Source organism: Salmo salar, chromosome ssa23 (assembly GCF_905237065.1).
Source record: "Salmo salar chromosome ssa23, Ssal_v3.1, whole genome shotgun sequence".
Lineage (NCBI taxonomy): Eukaryota > Metazoa > Chordata > Actinopteri > Salmoniformes > Salmonidae > Salmo > Salmo salar.
Window position 1 is genome coordinate 17,036,912 of NC_059464.1, and position 25,621 is coordinate 17,062,532.

Below are 25,621 nucleotides of genomic sequence, written 5' to 3' on the forward strand. Positions count from 1 at the left end.
TGGAGTGTTAAGTGCCTTGCTCGAGGGCACAATGGCATCTAGGATTTGATACCAGCAACCCTCCGGTTGCCAGCTCACTTCACATCAGACCCTCTGAGATTATAGCTGGCTGTGGAGCTCTAAAAGGCTACATTCAGTTATGACTGTTGACTCCTGGGATGATGCAGAGCAGCACTGCATGCCAGAGTGCACAGCTGCCATTGTTGTGCATGTTGTTGGGATCTTCCGGTATGTTTGTCTGAGCACAAAGATACAGGCACTGCCAGGCCTGGTCAGAGTACCAGGACACCATGCATGAGGCCTGGGCAGAGGACTGCCTGAATATCTGTCCCAAACGACCAGCCTCTGTCTAGAGGCATAACCACTCACTCACTTACTCATATCACAGTATCGCTTCAAATCCAGTCGAAGGCTGCAACTTCTCATACCCAAAATATTAACTGGAATTGCTCAAAAGCTTCTAAAGTGTTACCATGCGGCACTTAAGAACTTAAAAAGGCATGGCTACATCCTAAAAAAAATGCTGCTTATAGCTAACTTCTTAGTCTTATTTTCCTCTTGGCCCTGTTTAGCCCTTGTCTTCTGCTTTGCCTGTGTGAAATTCATCACCATGTTGTCTGTCACCCTCACCACCTAATTCTCACTGTCACCACTTTACCCCCACAACCTTTTCACTACACCTCAAGACCATGTTCCTTTTCTACCTCCCATACTTGTAAAATAACTTGGACACTATGGGGCAATTGCTAACTTCTCCCGTTGACATCAATGCATGGCTAAGTGAAAATTTGACTTATGTGGAAGTTAGGATTCACATTGTAATTGGTTGCCAAAACGACGGAGGAAGGAAAATGAACATTGAGTTTCCCTTTATAAAAACCAAATCAAGTGTTTGTCTGTTTTTTTTCTGTTATAACTGTGTTCTTTGGTCTTTCGTTCTCTGTGCTTCTCTCTCTTGTGGATATTTCTGTTTTGTAGGAAAGTGCTTCCTTGGCAGATAGATTGATCCAGGTACAAACTTCATTTTCTCCTCCACTATCCCCCCTCATCCCTCTTACATTGCACTTTCCCATCTCAAATGTCTGTATTGCGATGTAGCTTTGCATGCTAATGATTTGACCTTTAAATGATAGTACAATAAATGTCCAAATTATTATTTTTAATAAATTTATGTAAAATAAGGACATGGAAATCCGATCGCTTTGGTGAAATCTAGGATTCAAGAAGTGCATGTAATCACCCATAACAGCATGCCTAAGTATCTTGAACCATGCCAAAAGAAAATGCTTAGAGCTATCAATCCGAGTCCACCAAAGAGACTCAATCTTAAACTTTTGCAGAGAGAAAAAACAGCATGCGTTTTAAAATTAAACCCCCCCCCCCCAATCCTGCTTTATTTATATCATCTTTGATATGCCCACCCCTTCCGTCCATCCCACCCCCGTGGGTGCTCCCTGCTCACCCCAACATCGGTTGGTTATGTCCTAAAGGGACAAGTGACACGCGCCCAGGAAGCAGAGGAGAACTACCTGGTCGTGCGGGAGCTGGCCACAGTCAGGCAGCAGAGCGAAGAGGCCACAGCTCAACTGGAGCTGGCACAGAGCACCATCAGGGAGCTCCAGCAGAGACCACTATTGGTAAGGAGTAGCACAGTGCTCATGTTCCTGTATGGCTCAGTTGATTTAGTCTGGCGATGACAATTCCAGGGATCACATTCATATACTACAAATGTATGTACAGTAAGCTGCTTTAAAGCTCCTGCTCAGTGGCACATATTACAGTGCCACCTCTGGGAGGGATGACCATCAGCCCAGGCCTGGTCAACCCTCCATCCATCAGGCTCGGATCAGTGGTCTGGTCTCCATGTCTGACTCAGGCACAGGATATTGAGATTGTTGAAATGTCTCCTGATGTGGTGCAACTATTTTGGCTTGTTGATGTTCACTATTTAATGGGATGATTTTGTATAAAGCCCTAGGTCAGATAGTCATGAGATTGAATAAGATGCAGCTTTTGTTTTAGCACTGGATGCATGGGCAGTGACTGAATACAGAGTGTCTTCTGTCCACGTTCATGTCTTGAGAACTAGCCATGTACACAGTGCCTTTGGAAAGTATTCAGACCCTTTGACTTTTTCCACATTTTGGGAGGTTACATCCTTATTCTAAAGTTGATGGATTGTTTTTTTTTTCTCCCTCATCAATCTGCACACAATACCCCGTAATGGCATAGCAAAAACAGGAGTTTCTCCCATTCTTCTCTGCAGATCCTCTCAAACTCTGTCAGATTGGATGGGGAGCGTTGCTGCACCGCTATTTTCAGATCTTTCCAGAGATGTTCTATCGGGTTCAAATCCAGGCTCTGGCTGTGCCACTCAAGGACATTCAGAGACTTGTCCCGAAGCTACTCCTGTGTTGTCTTGGCTGTGTGCTTAGTGTTGTTGTCCTGTTGGATGGTGAACCTTCACCCCAGTCCTGAGGCCATGAGCGCTCTGGAGCAGGTTTTCATCAAGGATATCTCTGTACTTTGTGCCGTTCATCTTTCCCTCGATCCTGACTAGTCTCCCAGGCCCTGCCTCTGAAAAACATCCCCACAGCATGATGCTGCCCCCACCATGCTTCACCATAGGGATGGTGCCAGGTTTCCTCCAGATGTGATGCTTGGCATTCAGGCCAGAGTTCAATCAGACCAGAGAATATTGTTTCTCATGATCTGAGAGTCCTTTAGGCACCTTTTGGCAAACTCTAAGCGGGCTGTCGTGCCATTTACTGAGGAGTGGCTTCCGTCTGGCCACTCTACCATAAAGGCCTGATTGGTGGAGTGCGACAGAGATAGTTGTCCTTCTGGAAAGTTCTCCCATCTCCACAGAGGAACTCTGGAGCTCTGTCAGAGGTCCAATCGGGTTCTTGGTCACCTCCCTGACCAAAGCCCTTCTCTCCCGATTGCTCAGTTTGGCCAGGCAGCCAGCTCTAGGAAGAGTCTTGGTGGTTCCAAACTTCTTCCATTTAAGAATGATGGAGGCCACTGTGTTCTTGGGGACCTTAAATGCTGCAGAAATGTTTTGGTACCATTTCCCAGATCTGTGCCTCGACACAATCCTGTCTCGGAGTTCTACGCACAATTCCTTCGACCTCATGACTTGTTTATTCTCTGACTTACACTGTCAACTGTGGGACCTTATATAGAGAGGTGTGTGCCTTTCCAAATCATGTCCAATCAATCGAATTTGTGATTATTGTGATTTTGCTATTGTAAATGTTTGTAGGCCTATGTAGCCAAATTGTATCTATGATCGTATGCTATTCATTCATGTTTTTGGTGTGCTATTTTTTACATTGAGAATTAACCAATGATATCAGGCCACACCCGGCCATGATTACAGACACCTGTGTGTGTCCTTTGACACTAAAACTAGTCACCCCGCAGTGTTTGTCATTATACCCCGATGAAGACAGTTTGTCTGTCGAAACATTGGTTATTAGGTTATTAAATTATTGCATCTGAGCTCCAAGAGTGTGCGGCTCTCCTTTAATTTTTCAAGTGTTCTACTCCGCTAGCCAGCACCTCGCCTAAATTGGTGTGCGTTTCTTTCACCTCTAGATCAATTAATTGAATTTACCACAGGTGGACTCCAAACAAGTTGTAGAAACATCTCAAAGAAGATCAATGGAAGCAGGATGCACCTGAGCTCATTTTCGAGTCTCTTAGCAAGGGGTCTGAATATTTATGTAAATGTATTTTAGTTTATTTGTAATACATTTGCAAAAATGTCTAAACCTGTTTTCGCATTGTCATTATGGGGTATTGTATGTAGATTGCTGAGGATAATTTTTGTTTTTTATCCATTTTGTAACGTAACAAAATATGGAATAAGTCAAGGCGTCTGAATGCTTTCCGAAGGCACTGTATGTATATCCTGTGTTGGCAATGTTTACTTTTCACACTTAATCAAAATATTTACACTGCTTAGCAACACATTCGCAGTCAGTGAAGGTGACAGTGGAGATGGATTCTCCCCACCTCTTCACTGCAGACCACAAACTCTCTCGCTCTTCTTACTCTATACAGAATGATCCTGTTTCAATGCATTACTTCAAATTGGGGCATGCTGTCAGCGCAGTGCAACCACCTTTTTCTGTCATTAGCATACTCCTGGAAAGGATTCATGAATTTATAAGGAGCTGCTGTGTGGGTGTATGCAATGTGGAGTCAGAGCTGTGTGTGTGTCTGTGCGGAAACCCCAGTGGGACCCTCTCTTGGTGCTAAACAGACACTTTAATATTGATGAGCTGATTTAGTGAAACGTGTTGTGATGTCTGCACTGCGGTGTTTTACATAATGTGCTCTCTTGCTCTGACAATGAGCTGCTATACCCATTAAACATTTATAATGCGTTGGGAGAGTGAGGCTAATTTGTTGTCCTCTGTGGAAATCAAGGATGAAATTGAGAATATGTTTTTGAAAGTGAGGCGCTATACTGCTTGGTGTGTTTTAGAGGGGTTGTTAGTGGTGTGCAATTTAATAAGGTAGATAGCTACTTCTAAGTTACAGCACAATAACTATGTATTTCTCATGTTGATTGCTCAAATGTTGTTTTTTTTTACAATACTATGTTCATATATTAAATGAAAATGTATAACATTTATATTGTTTCGAAACAATGTGTGTATTTTTAATTCGATTTTAAGTAGGTCATTTGAATATCCAGTGTTATTTCGAGATTCTAATGCATTCCTACTCAGACTAACCTAAAGGACACTATTGGCCAGTTTCCCAGAGACATATAAAGCCTAGTCCTGGACTATAATGCACCATAAATTGACATTCTCCATTGACAAATTTTAGGTCTGGGGAAACAATTTCAAAGGGTGTATAAAATAATATTTCTTCCTCACTCTCTCCTGGTCCTCCCTCTCCTTTCTCCCTACTGTAGAAGGGCATCCCCTGCTACACAGAGGAGTCTATCCTGCAGCTGGAGAGAGAGCTGGTTCAGGCCAGGCTAAAGGAGGCAGAGTCCCAGTGTGCCCTCAAGGAGATGCAAGACAAGATCCTGGACATTGAGAAGGTGTGTTACCTGGCTCAGACGGTCTGTCATGAACTCACTGTCACAGTGCCGCAGCCTAGTCCTCTGTCAGGTATTCCACCTGGAATAGGTAAACATTGTGGGATATTGCCGATAGAAATGTCATGACTAGAGCTGATGTGATTCCGTTTCTACATGTAGAGACTAGAGGCATGTTTGTTCTACATTTAGGGATGCAAATTTCATAAAATGTTGCTGCCGACTAACTGACCCCCATTAACCAGTTAACAACAGGTTACATTTATTTTGTAAAATGATGTGACCAACAGAAAATAATATGCATGCCTACTAGGGCTGGGACGATACCAGTATTGCGATACTTGTTAGTATCGTGGCAAAGAAACAAAATGCGAAGTGGATTTAACTTGGAGGAAAACAGCCCTGTTGGATGTTGAAAACAAACATTCTCTTCATCCAGAGTCACATTTATTTAGGGTTCTATTCAATCCACATAGTGGGAATTCCTCTTTACGGTGTGATAGATTTCATTTTGGAATTGAAAATTGTTTTGTATTGTAAAACATACAGACACACACAAACATCCACACCCCTATCTCCAGCGCCTGCATCACTCTCCGCCACATGACCTCAAATATTTCAACAACTTTCCATTGTGTTAACGATGGAGGATAGGTTGATTTTTCCAGTTAAGTGTACGTTTTTCAAGATGATTGACGAGAAAAGTCTTGTCCAACCCATCGAGTGTCTGACTGCACTCTCAGTGAGAATTTTTTTCTCTTGTGTAATACATTAGTTTATACGGGATTAAGCGTACATTTTCGTTAACTGTCATTTCGTAAGTAATGTTCAGGTGTGAAAGTAAGGCGGTGTGGTCCGGTACGCCGTTACGGTAAAACATGAGCCTATCACAATAATGAAAACAAAATGTCTAAAACTGTTGGCTATTACACCATTATTTATCATTCCCATATGAGGCATGAAAAATGAGCGACTGGACTTGAAAACAGGCGGTAGGTGTATAGCCTACGCTCTAAAATGTGATGTGGTTCAACAAGAACATTAACATTAGGCCAAGGCAGAGCTACGTGGCTGACAGCAGACAGCTCTTTTGGTGTTTTTTTTTTTGTAGCAGATGTCTCTTACCATTCACCACTGTTTGGAGGCTGGAAATAAGTTGGGAGTGGATGAGCTTGCGCGGGTAGCCTAGTAAAGGAGCCCTTTTGAAGTGATTGAGAATTAGATAAACACAACCAGTCATGATGTTTTAATGCCACAATAAAAGGTAATACATTTTAAAAGTTAAATGACAAATCTTTATGACCCACAGAGATGCTATTGAGTTAATAGGGATTCTAAATAAAATTATATGATTAGGCCCCACGGCCGGCCTGCCCATCAGGCAGGATTAGAAAGTTGCCTAGAGCGGCAGTTCGACGAGGGCGCAATTTTATGAGTTAAAGATGCACCTTCAACAACACATAACACATTATATTATTCTGCCCCAAAACAATAACTTCTCTCACCCCACCCAGTGGCATGAGGGCTATTTAAGTGAGCGCTGATGCCACCCCATGATAAGCAGTGCCCACTTTGCCAAAGGCAGGGGATCAAAATATTTAGCTTGTCCATGCCCAGCGTGCCTCGCCAGGGTGATGTTGGAGAGACTAACGCTCCCTAAAATGTATTTAATATAGGCTAAATTATGTAGTCTGTGTGTTTTTTATTGTTGTTGTAGCCCATAGACCAAATGTATTACAATGTCACAAGACACTTTTTCAATCATTAACTTATTAATGAGGAGAGAGTGCAGGAGAAAGTCAACTAAAAAGGCAAGTGGGCAGATATCAGCTTTGGATCGGCTGCTGCATAATGAAACAGAAGTGGACAGCAAATGGTTCCCATTTCAACAACATTTCTTCATTTTAATTCGACTTCACAAACAATGAGGGCTTTGTTGGAGCCTATTTCTTCCTATTCAATAAAATAAGTGTTAGGCCTACCTGTTTGTTTCTGTCAATCATGCTATCCATAGATTTGTCATTAATCCAAATCCTCCAATACTGGCACCATGCACTCCTTAAATACACTACATGACCAAAAGTATGTGAACACCTGCTCGTCAAACATCTCATTCCAAAATCATGGGCATTAATATGGAGTTGGTCCCCCCCCCTTTGCTTCTATAACACCATCCACTCTTCTGGGAAGGCTTTCCACTAGATGTTGGAACTTTGCTGCGGCCGGGGACTTGCTTCCATTTAGCCACAACAGAATTAGTGAGGTCTGTCACTGATGTTGGGTGATTAGGCCTGGCTCGCTGTCAGCATTCCGATTCATATCAAAGGTGTTCGATGGGGTTGAGGTTAGGGCTCTATGCAGGCCAGTCAAGTTCCTCCACACTGACCTCAACAAACAATTTCTGAATGGACCTTGCTTTGTGCACGGGGGCGTTGTCATGCTGAAACAGGAAAGGGCCTTGCCCAAATTGTTGCCACAAAGTTGGAAGCACAGATTTCCCTTCATTGGAACTAAGGGTCCTAGCCCGAACCATTTAAAAACAGCCACCGACCATTGTTTCTCCTCCACCAAACTTTACAGTTGGCACTATGCATTGGGGCAGGTAGTGTTCTCCTGGCATCTGCAAAACCCATATTCGTCCATTGGATTGCCAGATGGTGAACTGTGATTCATCACTCCAGAGAACGCGTTTCACTGCTCCAGAGTCCAGTGGTGCCGAGCTTTACACCGCTCCAGCCAACGCTTGGCATTGCACATGGTGATCTTGGGCTTGTGTTTGTGTGCTCGGCCATGGAAACCCATTTCATGAAGCTCCCAACAAACAGTTCTTGTGCTGACGTTCCTTCGAGGCAGTTTGGAACTCGGTAGTGAGTGTTGCAACTGAGGACAGATGATCTTTACGCACTTCAGCACTCGGTGGTCCTGCCCTGGCAGGGTTAAACTTGGTCTGCTGTTGTGAGGCCGGTTGGACATACTGCCAATTTCTCTAAAACAATGTTTGTCTGTTTATGGTAGAGAAATTACAATTCTATTCTGGTGGATATTCCTGTAGTTAGCATCCCAAATGCACACTCCCTCAAAACTTGAGACATGTGTGGCATTGTTGTGTGACAAAACTGCACATTTTAGAGTGGCCTTTTATTGCCCCCAGCACAAGGTGCACCTGTGGAATGATTATGCTGTTTAAACAGCTTTTTGATATGCGACACACATCAGGTGGATGGATTTTCTTGGCAAATGAGAAATTATCACTAACAGGGATGTAAACAAATGTGTGCAGAACATTTGAGAAGAAAGCTTTTTGTGAGTATGGGACATTTCTGTGATCTTTTATTTTCAGCTCATGAAACATGGGACCAACACTTTACATGTTTGTGTTCAGTATAGATTTTCATAAAAGCTTTTAACATTTTCATTGATCTTGTTGTTTCTAATTACTCATGGATTTTTTTTTTTTTCCCCCCAGTAAATTGTTGAGAGCATTTAGGAAATTCTTGTATAACTTTTCTTATTTTGAGGTAAAAAAGGAGTAGTCTTTTGTACTGTAGTTGGCAATAGTCATCTCCAGGTGTCTTGTAAATTACTTGTAGAGATTACATTTTTTGGAGGTTCCTTGAATTTGCCTTTTTTTATTGCTACTTCTGTCAATCTTATGGAATGTATGATTTAGGTCGCCTGGTAAAATAATAGTTCCTGTCTGGATTTGATCTAATATAGAATTCAAGCTATCTAAAAACACCAGATTTGCCCTGGTGGGATATACAATGAAATCAATATGTATTTTCACCATGTAAGGTATAATTAAACATTAGAAAATCGCCTTCTTGGTCCGTGTGCTGGGATATAAGAGAAAATGGTGTATTCTTCTTTATCAAGATGCCTAGACCTCTGCTGTTATTACAGTAGGCGGCAGCATAGGCCTCTCCAACCCAGCTCCTCTTTAAACATTCAATTTCTCCTTTTTTGAAATGTAACTCTTGCAGGAAAGCCACATTAAAGTGTTCAAGAACCATATGTTGGTTTCCCATCATGGAGCCTGTGCACAGTCCATGTAATAATTTGGCTTCGACTTGTATAAAATCAAAGTTAACCTTGTCTGTTCCGTCTATTATTGAAGAATCAGATAAAACATTTTAGCAGGCGCGATGCCTTTTTAGGGCTTTTAAGCTCCAACTCCTCTTCTTATGTACCAACAGTCTATAGATTGTTATTGCACATACGTTGGAGAAAGATTGCAACTTAAGTATTGTGGTCAGTTTGCATTACCTAGTAAATGAAAATATAGTGACTGGTGGGGGTCTACATGGGGAGAGTGGGTCCACCTAGAGACTGGAGTGAGTTGCCCACACACACACACCTCAGAGAAATGTTTGACGCCCTCCCAGTCACCTCGTCCCAATCCCTTGGATAGAGCCACCAATAACAACCATTGTGTTTTAGCTGTAATGACAAAAAGGAATGACTCGACATCCTCTCTTCATCTGTCCCGAACTCTTACAGGTTTACAAGTCACAAAAATAAATAGAATTACATTGTAGTATAGTTAAATCGTAGCTAGAAAGGTATCCTATTTCCTCGTCTTCCGGTAAGGGCAATATTCAAATTTTTCTACTCGTTCTGTGTTCTTGCTGGTCCAATTCATCTTCTAAAGTTTGCAACTTTTCCAAAATGCTAATTTCGTTCGTTCATGCGCACGCCTTGTTTGTGCGTGTCTGACACAGTAGCCTCTACTTTCTTTTCGAGCGAATACACTTTTGTAATGAGATTTTTGCTGTTAATTTGTTTTGGTGTGCATTGAGAGCATTTAAGCTACGTTTTCCTGGATCGCCTTTAACTGTTTATTACTGTCGTTTGCGTTTCCAAGTCGCTCCTAGTCTTTTCCTCTGGGGGAAGCCATGGCTTGTTGGATTCATATCGCCGCGCCGCTTTACCACCTGATTGGTTCGCTGTTGTACAAAACCGATCACTCACACTTCCAGTTGCTTGGGAATAAGTTATCATAATTATTATAAGATTGATCGGTTTTAGAGGCTTAATATTCACTCCCTATGTGTCCTATCGGTACACGAATGCTCCTCTCCTGCCAGCGTGATAGACTTTACATTTCAATGTTCCCGCTTTAGTGGAGACTGCATTCACAGTGAACGCTGCTTATGTAGACATAATTGGAAATTACTTTTGATATTTTTTATCGCGGAATCTTAACGTTTCTGCTTCGTGTTTTTATTTTTGCCATTGAAAAAATATTGCGATACTGGTATCATCACAGCCTTACAAGAAACATTATTTTGGGGGGGACTTTCATTCAAACATGCAACAATAGCCACGAAGCAATATTATGTCACATGCAACTACTGTAATGAAGCAGCCAATGTGAAGTGATTTTCAAACATTTGCCAAAATGCAATTAGCGGAAAACACGCACCTGATGCAAGTGATTTCATGTGACAGATGAAAATCTGAATAGAATCTACATAATTTATTTTTCTATCTGTAAATTCTACAACATTGTGCCCTGCTGAACACATCCCTGGTATTTTACTGTCCCTATCCAGCATACTCCACATCCTGAATTTGTGTCTTCTCAGTCATTGTTTTGGTTGTGACTGTTTGTTTCGGTCTCTCTCCTCAGAGGAACACGTCTCTGCCAGATGACACCAACGTAGTGAGGTTGCAGGAGGAGCTGATAGCAGTGAAGCTGAGAGAGGCTGAGGCTGTGACTGGGCAGAAGGAGCTCAGACAACAGGTCCGAGACGTGGAGGAGCACTGGCAGGTAAGGAACAGCTAAATATACAGTGAGGGGGGAAAAGTATTTGATCCCCTGCTGATTTTGTACGTTTGCCCACTGACAAAGAAATGATCAGTCTATAATTTTAATGGTAGGTTTATTTGAACAGTGAGAGACAGAATAACAACAAAAAAATCCTGAAAAATGCATGTCAAAAATGTTATAAATTGATTTGCATTTTAATGAGGGAAATAAGTATTTGACCCCTCTGCCAAACATGACTTAGTACTTGGTGGCAAAACCCTTGTTGGCAATCACAGAGGTCAGACGTTTCTTGTAGTTGGTCACCAGCTTTGGACACATCTTAGGAGGGATTTTATCCCACTCTTTGCAGATCTTCTTCAAGTCATTAAGGTTTCGAGGCTGACTCGAACCTTCAGCTCCCTCCACAGATTTTCTATGGGATTAAGGTCTGGAGACTGGCTAGGCCACTCCTTTGTTGCCTTGGCCGTGTGTTTTGGGCCATTGTCATGCTGGAATACCCATCCACGACCCATTTTCAATGCCCTGGCTGAGGTTCTCACCCAAGATTTGACGGTACATGGCCCCGTCCATCGTCCCTTTGATGCGGTGAAGTTGTCCTGTCCCCTTAGCAGAAAAACACCCCCCAAAGCATAATGTTTCCACCTCCATGTTTGACGGTGGGGATGGTGTTCTTGGGGTCATAGGAAGCATTCCTCCTCCTCCAAACATGGTTAGTTGAGTTGATGCCAAAGAGCTCCATTTTGTCTCATCTGACCACAACACTTTCACCCAGTTGTCCTCTGAATCATTCAGATGTTCATTGGCAAACTTCAGACGGGCATGTATATGTGCTTTCTTGAGCAGGGGGACCTTGAGGGCGCTGCAGGATTTCAGTCCTTCACGGGGTAGTGTGTAACCAATTGTTTTCTTGGTGACTATGGTCCCAGCTGCCTTGAGATCATTGACAAGATCCTCCCGTGTAGTTCTGGGCTGATTCCTCACCGTTCTCATGGTCATTGCAACTCCACGAGGTGAGATCTTGCATGGAGCCCCAGGCCGAGGGATATTGACAGTTCTTCTGCGTTTCTTCCATTTGCGAATAATTGCACCAACTGTTGTCACCTTCTCACCAAGCTGCTTGGCGATGGTCTTGTAGCCCATTCCAGCCTTGTGTAGGTCTACAATCTTGTCCCTGACATCCTTGGAGAGCTCTTTGGTCTTGGCCATGGTGGAGAGTTTGAAATCTGATTGATTGCTTCTGTGGACAGGTGTCTTTTATACAGGTAACAAGCTGAGATTAGGAGCACACTCTTAAAGGGAGTGCGCCTAATCTCAGCTCGTTACCTGTATAAAAGACACCTGGGAGCCAGAAATCTTTCTGATTTGAGAGGGGGTCAAATACTTATTTCCCTCATTTAAATGCAAATCAATTTATAACATTTTTGACATGCGTTTTTCTGGATTCTTTTGTTGTTATTCTGTCTCTCACTGTTCAAATAAACCTACCATTAAAATTATAGACTGATCATTTCTTTGTCAGTGGGCAAACGTACAAAATCAGCAGGGGATCAAATACTTTTTTCCCTCACTGTAGTATAATTTTATGAGGGAAGCTTAGGCTGTGACTGGACTGAAGGAGCTCAGTTGGTAAGGAGGGACATCTATTATCCACACCATATAAGGTGAGGACTTAGTTATTTTAGTTGCGTAGAGTCCGAGCATCTTTGGTTGATTGCGTGCGTCTCCACCTGCTCTTACAGCGTCACCTGGCGCGTACGGCGGGCCGCTGGAAGGACAGCCCTAAGAAGAATGCTATGTCTGAACTGCAGGACGAGCTAATGAGTGTCAGACTACGGGAGGCCGAGGCCCAGGCAGAGCTCAGAGAGTCACGACAGAGGATGATGGAGCTGGAGACACAGGTCAGAGGGCACACACACAGCTAAGCCTTTGTAGAAATATTAGTAGTCACAGTGCATTCGGAAAGTATTCCAACCCCTTGACTTTTTACACATTATATTAGATTACAGCCTTATTCTAAAATGTATTAAATCATTTTTCTTCTTATCAATCTACACACAATACCCCATAATGACAAAAGAGGTTTTTAGAAATTTTTGCAAATGTACAAAAAAACTAACAATTGTTAGCACATTTACATAAGTATTCAAACCCTTTACTCAGTACTTTGTTGAAGCACCTTTGGCAGTGATTACAGCCTCAAGTCTTCTTGGGTGTGACGAAACAAGCTTGGCACACCTGTATTTGGGGAGTTTCTCCCATTCTTCTCTGCACAGCTATTTTCAGGTCTCTCCAGGGATGTTCGATTGGGTTCAAGTCCGGGCTCTGGCTGAGACACTCAAGGACTTTGAGACCTGTCTCGAAGCCACTCCTGCGTTGTCTTGGCTGTGTGCTTAGGGTTGTTGTGTTGGAAGGTGAACCTTTGCCCCAGTCTGAGGTCCTGATTGCTCTGGAGCAGGTTTTCATCAAGGATCTCTCTGTACTTTGTTCCATTCATCTTTCCCTCGATCCTGACTAGCCTCCCAGTCCCTGCCGCTAAAAAATATCCCCACAGCATGATGCTGCCACCACCGTGCTTCACCGTCGGGATGGTGCCAGGTTTCCTTCATACGTGATGCTTGGCATTCAGGCCAAAGAGTTCAATCTTGGTTTCATCACACCAGAGAATCTTGTTTTTCATGGTCTGAGAGTCCTTTAGGTGCCTTTTGGCAAACTCTGTCATGTGCTTTTTACTGAGGAGTGGCTTCCGTCTGGCCACTCTACCATAAAGGCCTGATTGGTGGAGTGCTGCAGATATGGTTATCCTTCTGGAAGGTTCTCCCATCTCCAGAGAGGACCTCTGGAGCTCTGTCAGAGTGACAATCGGGTTCTTGGTCACCTCCCTGACCAAGGCCCTTGCTCAGTTTGGCCGGGCAGCCAACTCTAAGAAGAGTCTTGGTGGTTCCAAATTTCTTCAATTTAAGAATGATGGAGGCCACTGTGTTCTTGGGGACCTTCAATGCTGCAGAAATGTTTTGGCACCCTTCCCCAGATCTGTGCCTCGACCCAATTCTGTCTCGGAGCTCTACGGACAATTCCTTCGACCTCATGGCTTGCTCTGACATGCACTGTCAACTGTGGGAACTTCTATAGACCGCTCTTTGCCTTTCCAAATCATGTCCAAACAATTGAATTTACCGCAGGTGGACTCCAATCAAGTTGTGGAAACATCTCAAGGATGATCAATGGAAACAGGATGCACCTGAGCTCAATTTCGAATCTCATAGCAAAGGGTCTGAATACTTATGTAAATAAGGTATTTCTGTGTAGATTCTTTTATACAATTTCTAAAAACCTGTTTTCGCTTTGTCATTATGGGGTGTTGTGTGTAGAGTGAGGAACATGTTTTTTTTAAATCCATTTTAGAATAAGACTGTAACCTAACACAGTGGAAAAAGTCAAGGGGTCCGAATACTTTCCGAATGCACTGTACATACACTCACCCACCACTAATGCTACTGCCATACTGTTATTATTATTGTTACTTTTATTTATCCTACTACCAGTACATTTTTCCTAATCCCTGCCTGCGTGTACATATCTACCTCAATACTCCAGTGTCCCTGCACATTGTAAATGTGGTGTTGGCACTGACCCTGTATATAACTTCTTTTTTATTTGTTTTATTAGTCATACTTGTTTATATTGAATACTGCACTATTGGGTAATGCTTGCAAGTTAAGCATTTCACTACTTGTTCATGTGACAAATAAAACTTGAATTTGAGGGTATTCAAATGGCCCTTTTTATTGCGTTATCAAATCTCTAGGGGGCAGCAGAAGTACATATTTTGAACTGTCAAAGTATCCGTAGCTCCAGATGTACTGGTGTAAGGTGGTATTGTATTCCAAGTTGAAGAGGGCAGACATTTTAAGTTAATACTTTCTATTGTAGTAGGCGAATAATGATTCAAGATATAGAAATTGCTTAAAATGGGTTGCTTCTTGTGATATAGCAGAGGGGTGTAGTGCATAAACTGCCCCCTCCCAAAATGTACCTTCCATATCCCTCCCCGCCTGCAGAACCAGATCCATGGCAACCAGCTGCGTCGGGCGGAGCAGGAGGGCCGGGGCTTTCAGGAGCATGTGACTGTGCTGACCGCCCAGAACAAGAGCCTGTACGTTCAGCTGCAGGAGATCAAACGCAAACAGGCGGAGATTGAGTGCAAGGTAAGAAAGTTTGCTGTTGGGATGACTAGAACTGGCTGTCGAGGTGGCTTTTTCCATTGATACCCTATTCACACTACTGAGCCGAATAGAGCTGAGCTAACTGAACTGTGCTGGCCTGGTTATGCTGCATAATGCATCCACCGTATAATCTGAAACCATGCCAGAACGTGCAATGTGAATATTTCTCAATCACTGTTGTGATAAGTTGTCGAAAATCATTATTTTATCTGATCTGTTGCCTCTTGTTAAGATCAGGTCTTCAGGTTCTGAGCAGGGAAGCAGTTTGTTTTGACTTCTTGACATCTTAAGATAACACATTCACCAGCATAGAGATGTTAAGTGTGTGTGTGTGTGTGTGTAGCAACACCCCTTTTCTCTCTGGGATTTCCTCAGGAACCATACTAAACTGTAATAAAATAAATGCTTCCCAGGGGCTTACAGTGTGGTAATGGCTGTTAACATGCCTTTGGTAACACTCTAGAAAGATTACTTCAGCAGAGGTAATAGGCTAACTGACGTAAATGGAATAGGCTATCTTTTCTACAATGAAGTCAACATTTCATGTTCGGTGACACTCTGGCCTGACAGTGTTTATTTCTTTGTTTCAGAACAAGGAGGAGGTGATGGCGGTAAGGCTGAGAGAGGCTGACAACATTGCTGCTATGGCTGAGCTGCAGCAACAAATCTCTGAACTGGAGATACAGGTACAGTACTTTACCCTGGCCCCCCTCCGAGTCATACTAGCCTGGCTAGTCATTTAAGCCTAGTCATGGACTAAAGAGCACTTTTAATCTCTATTGAAAGTACTTCATAGCAAGTTTATTATAGTTAACAAAAACTGAAACAAAAACTAATCATGGGGAAAAAAACTATAGTAAACTGAAATAAAACGATTAACAAACCTGTTTGAAAAACTATCCTGAAAATATTATCTTTGACCCCAAAACGAACTAAAATAAAATACAAACCATCATGAATTATGTTCATTCAACTTCTGTGGTTTTCAAGCTTTATTGGGGTGTTTTCAAGCTTCTCAATCTGGCGGGTAAATGCGGCCAGGATATGGCGATGTTTCAAAAAGGCCTCGTTTGTGCATCACTAGCCGAAGGGGGAGGCACAAAGTAGCTAATTTGATTCTTCTTACATGGACTACTGAAGTTAAAAAAGCATTGGGTTGGGGTTAAACATGTGCGAGAATTCCATTTCACTATATTTTTTGCACCAGTCTCGACACTATTCCTTTTAAAGGGAGGTCGAACTTCCTGATTTGGCCTCGGTTTCATTTCTCCTCATTAGGAAATGCGACTGAGAACGAGATTTGGGATTTGGCGGCATGCTTTGATGTTGGTGTGTGTTTGTTTGAACGTGGGAAGCGTTTCGTACTTTCACTCTGCCAAAACAGTACACAGTTAGTCACTCACCCTTCTCGATAACTTGAAACATTCTAACCAGGTCTTGTGTCTGGAAGTAGCCTAGACTAGCCAGCAAGCTAGCCAACTTCTTTCGTATATTAGCTTCAGCCGGCAGTGGCAAAGTTGGTTTGACTGTCTGTGGTGCTAGTTGGGGACCGTCAATAAATTACACAATGTAAATGAGACTCATTTTTTAATATTTTTTTTAGTTAAATAGGCAAGAACAAATTCTTATTTACAGTGACTGCCTACCAAGAGGCAACAGGCCTCCTGTGGGGACAGGGGCTGGGATTTAAAAAAAAGATATGTAGGACAAAATACACATCACTACAAAAAGAGATCTAAGACAACACATGACAGCAACACAACATGGTAGGAGCACAAACAACGTTGTTAGGCACAGACAACAGCACGAGGGGCAAAATGGTCGAGGCCACAATTCATCACGTGAAGCAGCCGCAAGTGTCAGTGAGTCCATGATTGAGTCTTTGAACGTAGAGATGGAGATAAAACTGTCCAGTTGTTGTTTTTTGCAGCTCATTCCAGTCACTAGCTACAGCGTACTGAAAAGAGGAGCGTGCTTTGGGGACCTTTAACTGAATGTGACTGGCAGAACGGGTGTTTTATGTGGAGGATGAGGGCTGCAGTAGATATCTCAGATAGGGGGGAGTGAGGCCTAAGAGGGTTTTATAAATAAGCGTCAACGAATGGGTCTTAAGCCGGGAATACAGAGATGGCCAGTTCGCAGAAGAGTCTATAGAGTGCGGGGATGTGACCTATAAGGAGCATTAGCGGCAAATCTGATGGTCGAATGGTAAAGAACATCTAGCCGCTCGAGAACACCCTTACCTGCAGATATATCAATTACATCTCTGTAATCTAGCATGGGTAGGATGATCTTCTGAATCAGTGTTAGTTTAGAAGCTGGGGTGAAAGAGGAAACCAAGTCTAGATTTAACCTTAGCCTGCAGCTTGGATATGTGCTGACGCATCAAGAAATCCAGTCAATTGATTATTGACAAGTTTTTCCTAACACTTTTGATTAACAGGACAGGATAGAAATTGGCCTATAACGGTTAAGACCAGCTTGTGCTCCCCCTTTAAATAACGGACGCACCGTGGCTGTCTTCCCAGAGAGGGGAGACGGGCTCTGCGATGATGGGGCTGTAACCTTAAAGAAAGGATCTAAACCATCCGACCCAGTAGTTTTTTTTAGGGTCAAGTTTATTAAGGAGCTCCTTTAGCACCTTAGACTCAGTGACTGCCTGCAGGGAGAAGCTGTGTAGCGGAGCAGGGGGAAAAGAGGGAGGAGCGTCAGGGCTAATTGCATTAGAAGGGCTGGGATAGGATGTGTTGGATGGGCAAGGAGGCGTGGCTGGGTCCAATTAGGAATCCTGACTTAATGAAGTGGTGATTTGAAGAGCTCAGTCATACACTCCTTGTCAGTAACAACCACATCATCAACACTAAGGGACATGGGCAGCTGTTAGGTGGAAGGTTTATTCTGCAGGTCTTTCACCATTTTCCAGAACTTCTTGGGGGTAGACCCACAGAGAGAACTGCTCCTAAAAGTAACTAACTTTGGCCTTCCAGATAGCCTGAGTGCACTTATTTCTAATTTGCCAGAATGACAGCCTGAGTATTTATGTGCCGAGCCTTTTGCCAAATGGGGTTCTTGAGGTGGAGTAACTGCCAGATTACGGTCGAACCCGGGGCTAAATTTTTTTTTTTAAGTCTCATTTTCTTTATGGTGGCGCGCTTGTTAACAATACCACTGAAAATATAAAAAAAGAAGGTCCAAGCATCTTCGACAGAGAGAATCAAGCTGACTCTATACCAATTTACAGAGGCCTGATCAATAAAGTTTTTCAGCAATCATCTATGGCAAATCAGTACAGGTTGTTTAGCTGATCTGCCATTACGAACACAAGCTGTAAAACAGTGATCACTAAGATCATTACAGAAAACACCAGACTGGTACCTATCAAGAGTATTTGTGAGGATAACATCAAGGAGAGTAGCTGTTTCTGGGTGTTTGGAGTCATACCTTGTTTGATTGGTAATAATCTGAGATTTAGGTAGTCCCGTTGTTTTAACCTGTTAGGGCTAGGGGGCAGTATTGACACGGCTGGATAAAAAACGTACCCGATTTAATCTGGTTACTACTCCTGCCCAGTAACTAGAATATGCATATAATTATTGGCTTTGGATAGAAAACACCCTAAAGTTTCTAAAACTGTTTGAATGGTGTCTGTGTATAACAGAACTCATATGGCAGGCAAAGACCTGAGAAGATTTAATGCAGGAAGTGGCCTGTCTGACAAGTTGTGTTTAATCTGGGCTCTTTTTATTGAAGATTTAGGATCTTTGCAATAACGTGACACTTCCTACGGCTCCCATAGGCTCTCAGAGCCCGGGAAAAAGCTGAAGGATATCGAGGCAGGCTCTGGCTGAAACACATTATCGCGTTTGGCAAGTGGCCGCTCAGAGTACTGTGGGCTTAGGCGTGTGCCCGAGTCGACCGAATGCTTTATTTTCTTTCCTCTGTTTACCTAAATGCAGATTCCCGGTCGGAATATTATCGCTTTTTTACGAGAAAAATGGCATAAAATTGATTTTAAACAGCGGTTGACATGCTTCGAAGTACGGTAATGGAATATTTAGAATTTTTTTGTCACGAATTGCGCCATGCTCGTCACCCTTATTTACCCTTTCGGATAGTGTCTTGAACGCACTAACAAAACGCCGCTGTTTGGATATAACTATGGATTATTTTGAACCAAACCAAAATTTGTTATTGAAGTAGAAGTCCTGGGAGTGCATTCTGACGAAGACAGCAAAGGTAATAACATTTTTATTATAATAAATGTGACTTTTCTGAGTGCTACACTTGCTGGGTGTCTAAATAGCTAGCCCTGTGATGCCGGGCTATCTACTGAGAATATTGCAAAATGTGCTTTCACCGAAAAGCTATTTTAAAATCGGACATATCGAGTGCATAGAGGAGTTCTGTATCTATAATTCTTAAAATAATTTATGCTTTTTGTGAACGTTTATCGTGAGTAATTTAGTAAATTCACCGGCAGTGTTCGGTGGGAATGCTAGTCACATGCTAGTCACATGCTAATGTAAAAAGCTGGTTTTTGATATAAATATGAACTTGATTGAACAAAACATGCATGTATTGTATAACATAATGTCCTAGGGTTGTCATCTGATGAAGATCATCAAAGGTTAGTGCTGCATTTAGCTGTGGTTTGGGTTTATGTGACATTATATGCTAGCTTGAAAAATGGGTATCTGATTATTTCTGGCTGGGTACTCTGCTGACATAATCTAATGTTTTGCTTTCGTTGTAAAGCCTTTTTGAAATCGGACAGTGTGGTTAGATTAACGAGAGTCATGTCTTTAAAATGGTGTAAAATAGTCATGTTTGAAAAATTGAAGTTTTTGCATTTCTAAGGTTTTTGAATAACGCGCCACGGGATTACACTGGCTGTTACTTAGGTGAGACGATTTGGTGCCACCTATCCTAGAGAGGTTAAGACTTGGTGTGGTGGTTTAAGCATGTCCCAGTTTAGGTCACCTATTAGGACAAATTCAGACTTAGTGTAAGGGGCCAGGAGAGAGCTTAGGGCAGGTAGGTTAGCTGGTTGTGATCGTGGACGATAACACCAAGCAACAGTCAACAGAGATATTTGAAAGCTTAATGCTTTAAACCAGATAATGAAATTGTTTGAGCACTGAAGGGGATCCTTGGTAAAGATAGCCACTCCACCACCTTTGGAAGATCCTTCTTGCCGAAAAAGGTTATAACCAGAAAGGTTAACATCAGTGTTCAGAACACTCTTTCTCAGTAATGACCAACACATCTGGGTTGGACCTGTGAACTCACACTTTTAATTGGTAAATTGTAGGTAATAAGCTTCTAGTGTTAATGTGCAGAAAACCCAGGCTTTTACGAGAGCAGAAATGAGTGAAGCGGAAATCATCAGAGCACAAGTCATAATTGGGGCAAGCAACAGTCGACGTGACAGGGTGTACATGCTCATTGCTGGATATTGTCAGCAGTAATACAATCAGGGCACGGCGGAGGACAGGGAGAGCTTTGTAGTGTTGCTTTTTTATGGCATTTGAATGTGTATCATATGGCAACAAGATCATATTGTACAGCAGTTTCATCAGGTAACATGAATACAAAGCTAGGATGGGAGGCCAAGAGTCCGTTTAACCAGTAGATTCAAAGTGTGTGTGTGTGTGTGTGTGTGTGTGTGTGTGCGCGCGCGCTGGAGGCGAGCGAAAGCTCGGGAGAGAGGGGGCAGTGTGGCAGGGGTACATGTACCAGACGGGGATACCGGCCAGGGCAGACAGGGAACACATTGCCGGGTGGTATCAAAGCAGCAGGCAATGGGAGTAGGTGTCACACCCACTTGGGAGAAGCTTTTGTCGGGAGGCTGAGTAGGAGGAGAGGCTTTCAACCTTACCAGACAGGCACGTGGTTGAGCAGATAAAACATCCGAAATGAAAAAGCTGAATGGGAAAGAAATTGCAGGCGACAAAACCAAGATGCTGGTAAAAACGATAAATTCCAAAGCCATATCAAACAGCAATTCATGTAAAGAGCGAAAAAGTAAACGCTGCAGCGTCCTTAGCCAGCAGCCATTTTACAGCAAACAGGAACATGCTTAACTGTGAGGATTGTGTGGAGTCATTTCCGTCTCGTTACACACCTTTTAGTTGTCTCGTTAAATGCTTTCAATATTTGTATATGAATTTCAACAATTTAAAGTTCGTTTTTTAAGTTGTTGAAATGTGGTGGAGCTACTGACGTTTTAAAATATTGTGTTATTTTCTGATGGTCCCAAACAAGCCCCATAGGGATATCGAATGGCAAACCAAATTACCCATGGGCATTACGATCGGGTTGCATGCAAATGTGGTCCAAATTGATTATTACCAGCTGTGGTCAGAATTGAACAGAACCCAACCCAAGGACATATCATTTTTTCCCTAAAGATCTCGCAAATCTCTGTTTTGGATGAGACTATGTCCAAAATGATCCTATTTACACTTTTGTCAATTTTACACTAGAATAAATGTTTCTGACTCATTGATACCACATAGGCCAAAAGGAGAAGTTGCTTATTACATTCGGTTTCTCTTTAAATCCAAGTCACATTGAGGTTGACCTTACCTTAACTTGTGAGAACCATAAAGCCATAGGGTTCACATTTGAACAGTTGACCACAGCAGGGCAAACGTGTAGAACTGTCCTGATGCTCTGTCTAACCATTCATAATCACTGTGTGCAATATGGTTTTGAAACTCTCAGAAATGTCACTTTCAGAGCATATGGTGTGTGTGTGTGTGTGTGTGTGTGTGTGTGTGTGTGTGTGTGTGTGTGTGTGCTGTTTTAATGCAAATTCCCACAAAGGTGTTTTGCATTGCATTTTCTGAGCTAATGTAAATTCGGGAGGGAACAACAACAAAAAACTGTCGGCTCAAAGCTGTTTTAAACAAAAATCCTCAGTGGAAATCTGTGATTAAACAGTGTATCTAGTGTAAATTGTTTCTAGATTTGACCAAATCACCTCAGCTAATCAAAAGGGACGTGGAATGACTCCAATGTAGCATTGGAGTCATGAAGGGCTAAACTAACCTAAGACCTGACCCATCACCTTATGGGTGGCAGGTAGCCTAGCGGTTAAGAGCGTTTGGCCAGTAACCATAAGGTCGCTGGTTCCAATCACCGAGACGACTAATCTGTCGATGTGCCCTTGAGCAAAGCACTTAACCCTAATTGCTCCTGTAAGTTGCTCTGGATAAGAGCGTCTGGTAAATTACGACAATGTAAATTACTGCCCCCCAGTTGCAAGAAGTGACATCCCAAAAACACACAAAAAACTATACAACCCAAATTGCTCCTAGCATGCTGTCTGTCCCTAACACTAAAACAATATTATTTTCATACAACTTACACAAAATAAAAACTAGCAAATCAGGTCTCAAAACTAACTGAAACTAAGCTGAATTCAAATTTAAAAGAAAAACTGAATAGATGTAAAAAAAAACATAAAAAAGCAAAACTATAATAACCTTGCTTCAAAGTCCATGACGAGGCTTAAATGTTGTCCTGCCCATAGCGACTTCTCAACATAAGCCACAATTCAACACTCCGTACCCACTCCATCATCATCTGAGCATTTCGGCTAACTGAGTTTACCAGCACTCGACACAGAGACGCACCATACATAGGCCTACAGAAAGGTGTACAGATTAGGGCCCTTATCTATTTGAGTGATTTCTTCATTGTGATGTGAGGAAGAAGGTGGGGTGATTTAAAGCGAAAGCTTTGAAAAAGGCCTGCTTACTGCAGAGGTGAGGAGTGCACCAAGAAACCATGATCATCTCCAGAAAGGAAAGTGACTCTTGTAGTCTAGCGTATCATAATTTCATATTTTACCAACCATGCTCATGCCTGATTGAGTAGTCATTAAAACATGGCACCCTCAGTGGGTTGCTGATTTTTGTTTAGCTCCGACTATGTATTTTGAGATTGAAATCAACCTTTCTCTGAAAGAATTGAACATTATGGAAAATTAGTTTTTTTTGTACAGATTGAAGAGAAGTTTACTTGGTGTTTTAATGTATCAGCAGCAGCTCAACAGATTTTCTGCCAGTATAAAACAACCTATGCATTTCCTGTGCTAGTGATTTGTCAGGTTATTGAAGCCACGGTGTGGGAATCTTCCTACCGTGCTGCGGTTCTTTATCTAGTGTCCTGAGATTGCTGTTGGTGTCGTCTGTGTGTGAAACTACACCCAAAACAACACTGTTAACTCTTAATACTTTTATCCAAAGTGAATTATTACATAGTTTTTCTCATTAAGGACAAACGTTTTAATCCTTGATTATGAGCAGACTAGTTTCAGTGGTAGTATCATCTTCTGTGATCTGAGAAGAAACAGGGGAGGTTGACAGTGATTGCTTCAGTATTTCCACCAGCTCAGTCTGAAGAAACGTGATCTTGCAGAAGCTTTGATGTTTTAGCCCAGCAAGTAAACACGTTGGCGTTTCAGAAACATTGCTGAAACCTGTGAACTAGGTGTCAGACTCTCTGTCTGCTTTCTTCACAGCGTCGGCCCACACACACACACCCATTAATATACCGACAATTGACCTATACTACAGAGTTAACACATCCAAAAATGATGTACAAGAAATAGTCTTATATGCATTGTTAAAGGAAGACTGCACTTCCTGATTTGGCCTTGTTTTTCATCAATGCTCATTATGAAATGCTAGCGGCCATGACTGAAGGCAAACTAAAGTTGTCTTGGCTGTGTTTTGGCTATTCAATCACAACAAACAAGGTCAGGAGTGAGTACAGCGAGGTAAGCGAAGCTAGCTTTGCTATGGAGAGAACTAAGTTGAGGACTCCCCTCCTAACTGACTTGCCATCTCAAGATGGTCAGCTAATTCAGTTATATATGTAGGCTGAAGCCTGTGCTGCTTGTGTTTAGCCAAGCTGACTAGCATAGCTCGGTGATACCTGCAGCTGGCTATCCTATCTTGCTGATATTTCTATGGCAAGAAGCAAGAGCCAGTGTCTCAAATGTTTCAATGTTCCGTCACGTCATGTAAATACATGTTATCGTGGAAACGGTCTTTACTGGGGGACAAATTCCAGAACTACTAATGCGAACACTGCACAAACATCACCCAGCTTGGGTGTCAAAAGATTTATCCCCCCAAAAATCGGTGTGTGTTCATGTTACAAAGCAGGGCTTGGCAATATATTTATTTTTTACAAGATATTCCAAATGACTGTATGCAATAAAAGAATCATGAGTGTTTGTCCGCTTCTTCTCATATTGTCTTTTTAGTCTTGTCTCTTGTGCTCCTTTTGTGCTGTGTGCACCTTCCTGTTTACACACACACATCAAGCCCCACCCCCTGCCACTCAACAACAAAGATGAGAGATCACTTCTTCCTCTTATACAAACGGTTTCAACTCGCTATTTGGAGTTTGGTCCAACGATCGGTCATATTGACACCGAAACACATTGAGACATTCTTACTGTAATAGAGGAGAAGTTAACCTTTCTAATGATACCCTTTTTATGTCTCAACTCTTCAAATTGCGCACAGAGCAAACACTACTAAAATGGGAGTATCAATGAACATTTGATTCTGGAAAAATAGTCATGCGGCATTGCAGTACCACGATCTGCTAGGAGTATTTTAGCCTAGCAGTTTAGTCTTCTTTTTATAAATGTGCAATATGCATAAAACACGACATAAGGAATCATTCTGAGAAATACAGTACGCCACGTCATTTAAACATCTGCAGAAAGTGGACAGGCTAGCAAGCTGTTCAAACAGTTGGAGACGGACAGAAGGGTGTGTTCATAATATATCATCTGTTATACCTTGTTAGCAAGCAAATAGATCCAAGTTGGATAAACTTGAAATAAACTCAGCAAAAAAAAGAAACGTCCCTCTTTCAGGACCCTGTCTTTCAAAGATAATTCGTAAAATCCAAATAACTTCACAGATATTCATTGTAAAGGGTTTAAACACTGTTTCCCATGCTTGTTCAATGAACCATAAACAATCAATGAACATGCACCTGTGTTACGGTCGTTAAGACACTAACAGCTTACAGACAGTAGGCAATTAAGGTCACAGTTATGAAAACTTAGGACACTAAATAGGCCTTTCTACTGACTCTGAAAAACCCCAAAAGAAAGCTGCCCAGGGTCCCTGCTCATCTGCGTGAACGTGCCTCAGGCATGCTGCAAGGAGGCACGAGGACTGCAGATGTGGCTAGGGCAATAAATTGCAATGTCCGTACTGTGACTAAGACAGCGCTACAGGGAGACAGGAACGCACAATCCCTCCATCAGTGCTCACTGTCCACAATAGGCTGAGAGAGGCTGGACTGAGGGCTTGTAGGCCTGTTGTAAGGCAGGTCCTCACCAGACATCACCGGCAACAACGTCGCCTATGGGCACAAACCCACCGTCGCCGGACCAGACAGGACTGGCAAAAAGTGCTCTTCACTGACGAGTCGTGGTTTTGTCCCACCAGGGGTGATGGTCGGATTCGCGTTTATCGTTGAAGGAATAAGCGTGACACCGAGGCCTGTACTCTGGTGCGGGATCGA

General features: G+C 42.5%; 1 protein-coding gene across 6 annotated transcripts in view; it reads left to right on the top strand.

Annotated features, from left to right (window-relative positions):
• The window catches only part of LOC106584166 (ecotropic viral integration site 5 protein homolog), a 93,666-nt gene that overhangs the window by 51,843 nt on the left and 16,202 nt on the right, over positions 1–25,621 (top strand). For 4 of the 6 annotated variants that reach the window (XM_014169108.2, XM_014169109.2, XM_014169110.2 and 1 more), the window contains 7 exons: positions 979–1,011; positions 1,491–1,637; positions 4,934–5,065; positions 10,695–10,835; positions 12,575–12,733; positions 14,894–15,040; positions 15,649–15,744. In XM_014169108.2, the coding sequence (XP_014024583.1) occupies positions 979–1,011; positions 1,491–1,637; positions 4,934–5,065; positions 10,695–10,835; positions 12,575–12,733; positions 14,894–15,040; positions 15,649–15,744 (855 nt within the window). The remainder of the gene's footprint in view (positions 1–978; positions 1,012–1,490; positions 1,638–4,933; positions 5,066–10,694; positions 10,836–12,574; positions 12,734–14,893; positions 15,041–15,648; positions 15,745–25,621) is intronic. The other 2 variants (XM_045706452.1, XM_014169111.2) reach the window with 2 other exon arrangements.